Below are 13,192 nucleotides of genomic sequence, written 5' to 3' on the forward strand. Positions count from 1 at the left end.
AGTGAGAAGAGACTTGCCCTGCTCTCACTGTAAGCACCTTTCAGGTACTGGAAGAGGACAATAAGGTCTCCCCTCAGCCTCCTTTTTCCCCAGACTAATCAGCCCCCGCTTCCTCAGCCTCTCCTCATAGGGTTGATTCTCCAAGCCCTTCACAAGCCTCATTTCCCTTCTCTGGCCCTGCTCCCGTACCTCCATGTCTTTCCTGTGCTGAGGTGCCCAAAACTGATCACAGAACTCAAGGTGAGGCCTCACCAATGCAGAGTACAAGGGCAGGATGACTTCCCTAGTCCTGCTCACCACACCATTCCTGATACAAGCCAGGACGCCATTGGCTCTTTTGGTTGCCTGGGCACACTGCTGGCTCATATTCAGCCAACTGCCTACTTAATGATTAAAAAAATAATAAAATAAAATAAAACACAACACCAGGAAATGCATCTGATATCTGCTCCAATGAAGATTCTTACTTTCTATAGTCACATACATAACTTATGGCTAATCAAGTGGTGAAAAACTTCCAGTCAACCTCAGCTAAACCACTAACCTGCCATCTGTTGTGGTAGCGGCTTATTGAAGATAAGCAGCCTGGAAGCATTACTGCAATTAAGAAATCTTTTGGTCATTAACTCCACACCAATTAAATACTAAAGGCTGGCAAAATTGTACTGTGGCTCAAATCTGCTTTTTCAGGCAAACCTGTGCTCCCCAATGACTGGCTTCACTGTGCAACTCAGTGTTAAAAGAAAACATCTTCAGACATTTACTTATGACTTGTGAGCAGCCTAAACACTCACATATGCTACATGTTCTCCTAACCCAAAAATATTTGCATGCACACAAAGATCGGTTCACACCTACACTGTGAGAGAAACATCACCAACCCACATTCAAGAACGCCGCGATTAAAAGAGCTGGGATACCTACATGCACACATATGAGCACACATGCATTCTCACCCACACATCTGTCCGTGAAAGCCTCTGGGCTCACATCAACATCAGGACTATCCAAATGCAGTGTCTCACATTCTCCTTTGTGGGACACTCCCTACAAGTGTGAAGCAGTCAATTAATGGGTGCTTCTCTGATAAGGTTATGGAACTTGAAAGAGGTTCTCTAACTTTTTATGTCACATCCAAACCAAAGTTTGCTATGGTAACACCATTAATTCTGAGTATTTCTCAAACCACACCATTCCTGTTAGTTCGCTGTACCTGGGCCAAGGGGAGAAAAAGAAATTAAACAATAAATAAATAAACAGCTACCACATAATATTAAGAAATAGCTGAAGGTACAACGCAGCCGTAGCACCACCTTCATAGCCTTGAAAGAGATCTGCCCTGAGAGCTGCCATTTCTGTATGCAGCAAGAAAAACCGTAGTTGAAAAGCAAAACTACTTTAGTCACAAAATACAGAAGAAAGCAAAAAGTTTGCAGTGACCACAGTCAGCACAGCGACTCCAACGGCACCAACACGCAGCTGTGTGAGCTATTGCTCTTTGAAAGAAGCATCAAAGACAAGAAGCGGGTGGCAGCGCACATTCAAGTCTGGCACCTCTGCCTAAAGCCGCTTCTTTTGTTTGTGAGGAGCTGCCACCGACAGCCTGACAGTACAAAGCTTCATGCAGAACAGGAGTCAAGGTAAAGCCTCCCAGTGCTCTGCAAAACATTACACGTACATTATTTTTAATGCCCTCTCCAACAAATTCCAGTGCTACAAACAAGGTATGTTTTAATTAAAAAAAAAAAGGAAAGCATATTTTAAAGACTAGCAGCTTGCATTAATAGACTTCTTCCATAACTGGGATACAATGGATGGCCTTTGTGCCGCTTTACAATGCCAATATAATTCAGTTTTGGTCGTGTCCTTCACAGGTTTTGAGTGTTTGTCATTAGTGATACATTAAAAAAACCTTATTAGTCAAGTTCAACAGAAGCAGGTTACATACAGACATGCCCAGCTGATGTCTGAGAGTCCTTCGTTCCTCAGCTCATTCACGTATCTCAAAAGGCTAAGCTTCTTTTCATGCAACATCAATAATGTTTGCTCTTTTGCAGTTCTTTCTCCTCATCCAAATGAACTCTTCTCCCATGGCACACGGGAGGAAAAGGATTACCATTTTAGTCTTATTCTTTCCTTCCTCATTCACTAACCACAGAACAGACTTGTACTTCCTTTAACTTACCAGACCTGTAATTGCCACCCATTTCTTCTGACAGATGGGGACAAGCAGCATGCCAACAAAACCCAACTCCAATCCCTGAGATGGGAGTATTTTCCTGCACACAAACTGCATCAAGATGCTGTTTCTGGGTCTTGGTCAGGACTTGGTCTTTTTATATATACCCAGATTCACAACTCCCAGTTGTTAGTGGTGGTAATGGTGGTACAAGATCATTCAGGGCTACTCCACACCAGCTGGACAGCCATGCTATTGCATACCTGTGCCAAGTCCACCTGAAAGGCACATTACTACCACAAATCCAGATCATTTCTTACCTCAGATGGTCAACTCCATATAAAAGCCACCCCATGAGATGGATGGTCCTTACACAAAGCGCCACGTCTGTTTTTCTCTCCAAAAGCTGAGTATTATTAACTAAATGGGATTCCCACCATGGTCAGCATCCTAAGGCTTCTGTGGAGAAACATGCCTACTACTCTATCCTTCAATCTCCAATACTCCGCTTAGGGAATAGTTTCAATGGTTACCTCTACTATGCCTGCAGATTTCCTAAAGAAGGTGAGTGAGCAGACGTTAAGGGGCAGAGGAAAAAGATAAGTAAATAAAAACATCTCAATTATTTCACTGCTGTCCACAGAAGTCTAAGTGCTAAAAGCCCCAGTGTAGACTTAAGTTGCTAATGTTTACATTCCTAATTAAGAAGCTACACATTTGGTATGGGTCCATGGAGCCCTTTACAAACTCACAGGACAACTACTGTATTTATTTACTATGGGGAATATATCAACTAGTGCTTAGTAAACCAATACTGATCAGTAGAGTTACATATGCTAGTGATGCAGGATTTTATACAGTATTCAGGAAACTTACTTTTTCAGCATACACACAGAACAAAATGAACCAACCACTGTCTCTAAATTGTTTGATTCTGCTTTAATTTTTAAGCAGAGAAACTCTAATTTCCAAAATGAGCAACAACTGACTTACAGGCAAACGCTGACATTGCGCTGCAAGGCATCATTTAACCAACACTTTTGATGGCATAGGCATAATTAGCACCTAGAAAAATAAAGATGGATATCTCAAGATTTACATCTAGAACAGCAAAGTCCCCTGGGCTGCCAACCGGGCACACCTAACCAGCCTGGTACCTTTTCCCTGGAGAAGACAAGCAAGAGCTATTTAGAGCAGCAAACACTGCCCCAACAGCTGATCACATCCTCCATCTGTTCACGGCTCACAGACCACTGAACTGCTGCCAAATCAGTTAAAAAATATCCATCCGCTTTCTCAAAAAGCCACTGCCATCCACATGCACCCCCAGCAACCAGCGCTCGCTCCCTTTACAGCGCAGGCTCCCAGCCTTCCTGCGGTAGCAGCAATCCATCTCCCCAGCCACAGTCCTGAAAGCCAGATGCCACTGCTGATGAACCTGCTCTAGACCTATGACAGCCAAAGCTCCAGACTCCAAAATACAGTGTCACAGAAATCTTCAAAGACTTACCTGGCGACTGGGGTCTCACCTTTCTGAAGCTCCTTCAGAAGCACACACTTGACAAACCTACTACACAGCAGTTCAATAAACGGATGCATTCAAGGATGACTACAGCCAAAATGCACTGTGCAAGAGGATCTACTTCATGAAGTGCCAATGTGATAACACTACACATCTACTGAAGCATCCACGGCCAACTTGATTTCTTCCTTAGGGTTTCAGAAGAGAACACACATAATATGTTTCATAGGGCTTTATACTCAGAGCTTTTCTTCCAAGAAATGTGAACTAGTCGATCCTTTCTTACTTCCTAAAATTGAATGAAGATTGGGTTTTTCCTTTTTTTTTTCAGTTTTAAGAATTGACCAAGGTTAAGATGAGAGCAAGATCTAAACCCTTCTGGGCTCTAATTCTATTTTATTTTTAATGAGAAAGTCATATATAAAGAGGCAAAGGACAAATACAGTCTACTACAGAGATTTCCACCCTCTCCAACTCTGGGCACCCAGCTTGTACCAAATTCCCCTAGGGATTTCTATAGCAAAGAGCAGAGAGAGATGGTTCTTCCACAGTATGATTCAGAATTGCTTCTCTCTCAGGTGCTCAAGTGTCCCTTATAATTATTAGAATGGAGAGAACTACACTTTTCCTATGTTACGTAGCTTGTACAAAAGAAGTTCAGTTAATCATATAAGAACAAAGCTAAAACTCACACTCCAAGGAAGTCTCTCTCCAACACTATCACCGGTCAAACACAGACAGTTCCAGTTCCACAGCCCCAAACAGCTCACAGGCAGACCCAGTCATTTGTTTCCCTGCAATCCACTCACTAAGGTGGTGCTCAGACTAAGCTCTGTACCACTAGAGTAGCTGTATATCCTATATAGCAAATTATTTGCCCTGAGAAAATATACTATGGGAGAATTACTATGCTGCTCAGACATAGCTTTCATGCTATTTCTGGTTTATTTGCTCACACGGCTATGAGGTGAAGGTCAATAATGTCATAGGCTGCCTTGAATCTTAACAATATAAAATTAAATAACTCTCACATCAAAAAAATAATGGTGTATTTATTTTACTGCATTCCCTGACAAGCCTCATTTTTGGCAGTTCCCATAATAACATTAAGGGCAGCATCATAAGTGTCATTTCCCAGCTGAACTCTTCATTTGCAGCACAAGAAACTTGTAGATTAAGTCATTAACAGGGACCGCAGCATTCATCTATCTATTTAACTCAAATATTTCCTTATTTTAATTATCCTACAAAGCTCTCACATATAGAATGCGCCTCTAAACAGATCCGTTCAAAGCTACCTTGGTCACCATTAAAGTAAAAAATTACCACAAGAAAGGAAAGCATAGGAACGGCTTTCAAAACTCAAATAAAAGATGACTAATAGCCTCTTTTCCCAACACTGAAGAAGCCCCAACAAATACTACATCTTCTCTGATTACCAGGATCCACATAAATCCCAGAACCCTGCCTGGAACACACAAGAAGCCCTGTATATCCTAAGCAATGCAAGATGATTTCTAGTTATTTCTCCTAATAACTTCAAACACATCAGGGAGTGAATGTTACCCATTTAGGCACCAAGTACCACCAAACAAACTCCACATGCACTCAACGATGTCAGGGAAGAAGAGGAATCCCTTCCATACGTGAACTGGAAACAAAAAGGGATCTGAGGACTCCCCTCATGGTGGGACACCACTACAAAAGGATAAATGCAGTAACAAAGAAAATACGAGATTAAACACAAAAAATGAAACATCAGGTACTATTTTGGATCAATAATAGAAAGGGAAGAGCAGCCTGAATCCTGAATACTGTCACCAATATGCACACATTTCAAGAGGAACTTTTCATGTTAATCAAGCTCTAAATCAACAAGGTTTCATTTACAGTCAGGAAGCAGAAGTTGGGAAGGGAACGGAGTTATTATTATTACTACTTTAATAGTCAAAAATATCTTTTTCATCTCTCAACCACTTTGTAACCAATGCAGCAATGAAAAGAAATCCATTGCCTTCATAACAAAGCCATAGTAGGACACTTCACTAGTACTGATTCGACACCACTAAAATTGCCCAGATGCAATTTGTTTTGGACACACTTTCCCCACATTTCGTTTCACAGCTCACAACCAATTATTCTCGTTATCAATTGATCACGATGCAGCAGGTGCAGGAGGTGGGGGAGAAACAGCCATCGGGGATTGGAAATACGTCAAGGTCACGAGTACACGCAGGCACACACTTCCCAGGAGCAGCATTACACGATCTGAACAAACAGTAATAGGGATATGCCTGTGGCCTCACATCTATTAGCAGAAAAATGCCTTAACTGATCATGAGAAGACGCTAAGAAAGAGCTATTAATGCGAATGTTATGCAACCATTAAGCTTGTTTCAAATGAATCTAAGTAGAACACTTCAAACTTTTAGTCACAATAGATTCCCCTTCTAAATTAGCAAGTTAACTCAAGCATGCCACCTAAAACCAATCCTAATACTTTCATCTGCTCTCTTATATCTCCTTTTATTAAGGAGCAAGCAGAGCATAAGCTCTTCAAGGTAGAGATTGCACCTCCATTTAAAATAAAGAGTGAATTGCATTTAGAGAAATAAATGTGCTCCTGGACTGTCCAAAGATTTTATTTCATAAAATAAGTATTTTGAGTTGATAAAAATACCTACTTCCTCAACCTGAAGTTACAACATTACTTATTAGAGCTATCTAATCTATCTGATCCTCAATAAAAATTGATCAAGACACATTTGCCTTTTTTTGGGGCTACACAAAAGTACAAAAGCTGGCTATTCAATCAACTTTGAGCTCATGAGAAAGCTCACCTTTAGAGATATATCTTTTCTTTTGAATGTTTGAATCACTGAAGGGGAAAGAGAGAAAAGGGAAAACCTCAAACAACAAATCAAGCACGGATATCTGTGAAATGCAATCAACTGGAGCACTCAACTACAAAGCTGATGAGCAAACCTGCTCCATAGAGCGGCGATGTACAGTCCGCTATGAATAGTGTATCTATTTAAGAAACTGTATCTGTAAGAAAAGTCCAGCAAAATAGGTTATGAAAATTAAGCCAGCTCTCAAATGCAAGATTTAATCATTGCTACACTTGACAGATATAAACAATACTTTGAGAAAAGGAAGGAAGAAAATGGTCAAATGGCTTCTGAATTATTCAGCTGAATACAAGACAATCGGGGCTGCAGCAGATCCCACCACTGCAGGGCAGCCATGGACAGCAGCCCTTCATCCCTATTATCCCAACACATCAAGTACAGCCCACCTGCCCACGGCAGCACTTGGGTTAAGACAGCCCAGTGCTCCTTACAGCATGAATAATCCAACCAATACCCAAAAATGGAAGAAATTAAGAAGGCCCAATGCAGCATATTATTGAATTGAAAACAACTCAAAACAGACAGTATAGCCTTTCCCTTTAAATACACATATCAAAGTTCAGAATATTTCATTTTCTGATCACAAATGACCATCACTTGTAGGATACCTGACTCTTCCTAACGCTTCTGTGATCAGTTCTGTAAGACGAAACACAGGCAATGAAACATTCATTCAACTTTCATTTCAGTCATTCTAAAACATTTGCTAACGCTGCAGTGGGTGAATTCTGATGCTCTTAAGCACGTGCACGGGGCAAGGTAGCTAACAGTAAGGTTCCATTAGGTGTCACCCACCTGAAGCTCAGAGCAAGACTTAGCACATATTCTAACACACAATTAGGCCTCCAGTCTTAAAAATAATACTCCAAAGACGATGTATAAGAGGCTCAATTAAAATATATTACTTGGCTACAACAGTCTCACCTAGAACGTCAATTCTAGAGCATGCACTTTAGTTTCAACCATAAATAAAGCCATTCTATAAAAGATATACAATGTATACTTAATTCTAAACAATTATGGATAGAGAGGAACACAGAACACATACAGGATCATTTCTTAAACCTCTTCTTTCATTCTATAGTTTAGATAAATCTTGGGAGAAGCATTTAATGCAACTTAATAGAAGAACATGCCTACAATATCCAGAATATCCATATCAGCTCATGGAAGTGATGCAAGATGAAACAGAAAAGCACATGAACAACTAGAAACACTGCAGAAAATACAAAAATCCCCTCTCCTTTTTTGTTTTTCAGTGTTTTATATAATTGTACTTATATTCCCAAATACGTGGGTCCAGCAGAGAACTGACTGCTGATTTTCTTGCCCACTAACAGGAACTTTACAATGTGCTGCGTAAGATGCAAGTAAAGCAAGTCTGGTTACTACTTCACAGCTATTAGAGCCTTGCTTACTTTCCATCCAGCCAAAACAAACATTGCACCTAATTTAGAAGCGATCAGTCATCTAAAACACACAGTTTTCCTTCTCAACTTCATCCAGAAGCAACATATGCCAGTCCTTCGTTCACAGAACACACTCTTGTTTTGACCATGTACCCTTAATTAGCGAATTATTAACCATTAAGGATATCACATTTTCAAATAAGCAACAAGTTAATGGCAATTTGAGAACTCGCATCTGAAACAAAACTGTCATTTAAATGTTAAGCATTGGCAACTTCTGTGCCAATTTTAAAGGTGCACCTCTAAGCACAGGCATTTACCCTTTGGAAACTGAGGATTGGGATTTACCTATCTCCATTATATACCAATTTGAATCATAGAATTACCCAGGTTGGAAAAGACCTCAAAGATCATCAAGTCCAATTGCAGCCTAACCATAGTACCCTAACTCTAACAACTGCTAAATCATATCCCTGAGCACCACATCCAAACAGCTCTTATACACAACCAGGGATGGCGATTCAACCACCTCCCTGGGGAGCCTATTCCTGTACATAACTACCCTTTCTGTCAAGAAGTTCTTCCTAATATCCAACCTAAACTTGCCCTGGCGCAACTTGAGGCCATAATGTTCACTGTTCGATCAAATAAGATCTTTGCCACAGCTTTATTCTGGCTTAACTAAATGGTTTCTTTGACATCCACCAGCCTTCGGGATCACTCCTACCATGCTAACAAGGCAGAAACACTTGATGAAATCATACGCACATCTGAGACCTTAAAAACTAGGACAAAGTCACAAATGTTTTCAAAATAACGTTGCACGTACTTGGAAGAGTATGAATAATGGATTAATATAAGGAATAGACAAAAGTATTTTTCCAGAAATTGAATGCTGAAATACCGCATTTAATTTGGGAAGCACAACTTACACTCTTCAATCAAAGAACCCTGAAGACTAAGAAATCTTCTTAAGAACTACTTGGTCCAAAGTGAAGAAGAAACACAAAGTAGAAAACCTAGAGGTGCTGCTGGCTTTTAATGCAAATGTCATCAGATCTGATCGAGTACAATTAGTTGACAACCAAAGTCCTGGATGGCATCGTAACCATGAGACACAAGGAGATCAAAACCTCACGGATAGTGGAGCCTTTGCTTTGAATCACATCCACGTGCTGCTCTGCGCATCACTCCACTGCTTGTTTCCTTTGGTGTTATCATGTTTATCCCAGTGACACCTAGGAACCTGTGCCAGAATAAACCTGGATTCCAAGACACCAAAGAGGAAGATGTATCTCCCAAGAGGAGATGGTGAAGCAAGAGGCTTTACCACAAACACTGCTCAGTGACAATTTGTAAAGTCACAAATAACTTCCACACCTCTTCACCATCGTGCACAATGTTCTGAATAAGTCATAGAATCACAGAATTGTAGGGGTTGGAAGGGACCTCTACAGATCATCGAGTCCAACCCCAAGTCGTACAAGTGGGACCATCACAAATGGTAACGACACTTGGAAATAAGCACCAGATTAGAACTCATAGATGGTTCCTCTGAACCACTGTGAGCCCCAGATAACCAAAATATGATGGCACAAAAAGATTTAAAGAACAAAATATGCTCACCTCCAATTACCAAATTGCTCATTGACCTACCAAAATAGATGGGCAAAATATTACAGAATCACAGAATCACCCGGGTTGGAAGGGACCTCAAGGATCATGTAGTTCCAACCCCCTTGCCTAGCAGGGCCAAATATTACATTGAAAGCCTTATATATATATATATATATATATATATGTATATGTATATATATATATATAATGAGCATTTGTTGCATGACGGCATCTCAACCCCCCCATAGCACAAAAGCCATTTCTCCTTCCCCCTCATGCGTACAAGTTTGTGAGGGCAAGAGAGGAAGCAGATCAGGCTGCATGACACACATGGCCGGCTGAAGATGCTGTCAGCAGGAAATCCTTTTGTCAATAGAAAACCTCAATGCAACCTTTGTGTGGACAACAGAAAAACCCGAGGTAACCCTTCTAAGGGAAAGACATATCAACTTATTTACTCTTTCATCACTTGAGCCATCGGACGCCTTTCTAAAGGTTTAATCCTTGAGAGATTTCTTGGGGGGGAAAAAAGAACCAATGACACCCCACGCTCTGCTCCTAATGAGTGTCACCATCTTAAGGAATAACGGACCAGATCTACACGATTTGGAGGCCCCGGTCCAACCTCCCATGCAGCCCAACGCCCACCCGAGCTGCCAACTGCCGGCCCGGCTCAGCCCCACTCTCCCGTCCCTCTCCCCCCCGATTTCCGCTGCCCCGAGGCTCGTCCATCAGCTCCTCGATGAAGGTGGGGCCTGAGGCGCGGACCCCGCAGCCGGTTGCTCTCAGCAGGGCTCCGCGCCGCCCTTCCCCCACAAAGGCCGAGGAGCCGGGGCCTCTCCCATCCCCACGGCCCCGAGGGGCCTCTCCCCAGCTCCCCCCACCCCCGGGCCCGGCGAAGGGCAGCGAGGAGATGTCGGATGGCGCTGCAGCCCCCCCCGCCCCCAGCCCTCCCTCACCTCTCCGTGTCCCGCCGCCGCCCCGCCGCCCGCTCCGCCCGTGGCACTGATGATGCCGCCCCCCGCGCTCTGGTTGCCGGTGGCCGCCTGGCTCGCAGCCCGCAGAGGCGCCGCTCCCGCCGCGTTCCCGGCCTTGCCGAGTCCTCCTGCGCCGCCTCCCCCGCTGGGTCCGGGGCCGCCGCTGCTGCCGAGGCCGCCGCCCCGCTTGTTCTTCCGGCGCTTGGCTCCGCGTTTGGCGTCGGCCGGACTCATCGCGCTGACACCCGGGCGGGGAGGAGGGAGCGGGGGAAGGAGAAGGAGGAGAAGGAGGAGGAGAAGGAGGGGAAGGGGCGCGGGGAGCTGCCGGCTGCGGGCGGGGCGGCCCGGAGCCTTGGAGCGGAGCGGGGCGCACCGAGTGTCACGGCAGCACGAACCGCTCGGCCCCAGCGCCGTGAGCGGAGTTACCGTCCAATATGGCGGACACAAGGGGAAAGTGATCCCCCCTTACGTCGGGGGGCTCCCCCTCGCGCTGACGGTGACCCGCCCCGCGGGGCGCGCCGGGAATCGTAGTTCTCTTGCGCCCCGCTGCCGCTGGACGCTTCAGACGGGAGACTACAGCTCCCGGCGTGCATCGCGGGACCCCGCTGGGCGCGGCCGTTGACGTCAGCCGCCGCCGCGAGGCCTCCTGGGAGCGGTAGTCCCGCCCGCCGCCGTTCGCCCCGCCGGCCGACGGTGCCACCCCGGGCGGGGGACTACAGCGCCGCGCGGCAGCGCCACGGCCAGCACCACGTGACGCGCAGCCCCGCGTCTTAAAGGGGCCGCGGCCGCCGGGCGCTCCCACAGAGACTGAGACGCGAGAGGCCGCCGGCACCTGAGGAGACACGGGCCGAGGCCGCGGGGAACGCGGGGAATGGCGGCCCCTCATGCTGCCATCGGGCACTAAAGAGTCTCAAAGCCGGATTGAGGCGGCACAACCAGCAGCTCCTTGTAATATAGAGCTGTGCGGGAGCCGAGCTTTGTTGGCCCATGGAGCGGGATGTGGGAGCGGGGAGTGAGGAGGCAACGAGCACTGCTGGTAAAATGGAGGTGCCACATGGCGGCTGGAGGCAGAGCTTGGCCAACACAACACAACACTACACAATACAACACAATGCAACACAATACAACACACACAACACAACACACACAACCCAACACAACTCAACACAACACAACACACACAACACAATGCGCACACAACACAACACAACCCAATACAACGCAACACAACACAACACAATACAACACAACCCAACAGAGCACAACGCAACACAACACAACACACACAACACAACACAACTCAACCCAACCCAACACAACACAATGCTACACAATACAACACACACAACACAACACAATGCAACACAACACAATGCAACACAACACAATGCAACACAATACAACACACACAATACACACAACACAACACAATGCAACACACACAACACAACACAATGCAACACAACCCAACACAACAACCCAACACAACACAACACACACAACACAACACACAACACAACACACACAACACAACACACAACACAACACAACACACACAACACAACACAACCCAAAACAACACAACCTACCAGAGGCACCAGCAGCTCCAGAGATAACCTGTGTCTGTGCTGAAGGAGTTCAGTTTGCCCTGATACACACGAAGGAGCTTTGCAGGTATGGTCATGGTCATGATCATGGTGGGTCTTTTTCAACCCAGACCACTCTATGATCCACAGACACACTCAGCACACACAACTGATGACCAGCTGTAGGGTCACACAACACTCACACAGTTGTGTGTGGCCTTTTGCCATGAATGAATGGATTCTAGGCCCCGTAATATGAACTCAAATTTGACTTCTCAACGTCTCAATCCACAGCGTTATTCTCAGGGTGCGTATCTGTGATTTGAAAGGCTGACATGGCTTATTTCACACCTACATACAGCCAGCTTTATCTTCCCTTCAGATTGACACCTTCACATGGTCCCAGCTGTCAGCGTCTCTATCCCCTGTGTTACAGATATAAAGCATTGTGATGAGGAACTATTATAGTTAAATCACTCAACCCAAATCACAGCAGCCAAATCAGCTTAGGCTGCCTCTGAACCAGCTGTATTGCAGTGGTTTTACAGTTCTATCTGTGAAGCATAAGGCTAATAAAGATCTGTGAGGACAGCCCTACTGGTCACAGTTACCTTTAAGTTCTGCCTTCACAATGGCTGGGGAAACTCAATATGGTTTTACTTTCTGGCTGGAATATTTGTGCTGGTCTTGTCTTGCATATACATCTGAGATCCAAGGTATCTGTATTACTTGTTGTAGTTTAACCTGGCAGGTGTCTATGCAGCACACGGTCATTTGTTCACTCCCCAGTTTGCAGTGGGATGGAGGGGAGAACTGTGGAAAAATAGTAGAACTGTGGATTGAGATAAAATCATTGACTAAGATAGAGAAAATGATAACAATTATGACACATACATATGTATATAGGAATGTTTATAACAAGTGATGCACAAGCAATTGCTCTCCACCTTCTGACCGATGCCTGGCCAGGCCCCCAAACAGTGGAAGAGA

General features: G+C 44.6%; 1 protein-coding gene across 2 annotated transcripts in view; it reads right to left on the reverse strand.

Moving 5' to 3' along the window:
* The window catches only part of FAM193A (family with sequence similarity 193 member A), a 63,734-nt gene extending 52,629 nt beyond the window's left edge, over positions 1-11,105 (reverse strand). The window contains exon 1 of one of the 2 annotated variants that reach the window (XM_085545806.1): positions 10,599-11,105. In XM_085545806.1, coding sequence (XP_085401932.1) covers positions 10,599-10,850 — 252 coding nt within the window. In that variant the 5' untranslated portion in view covers positions 10,851-11,105. The remainder of the gene's footprint in view (positions 1-10,598) is intronic. The other variant, XM_015862793.3, reaches the window with a different exon arrangement.
* Positions 11,106-13,192: the final 2,087 nt, after the last annotated feature.

The sequence above is a fragment of the Coturnix japonica genome, chromosome 4 (genome assembly GCF_054131305.1).
Source record: "Coturnix japonica strain WE chromosome 4, WE-NBRP24, whole genome shotgun sequence".
In the NCBI taxonomy this organism is placed as follows: Eukaryota; Metazoa; Chordata; class Aves; order Galliformes; family Phasianidae; genus Coturnix; species Coturnix japonica.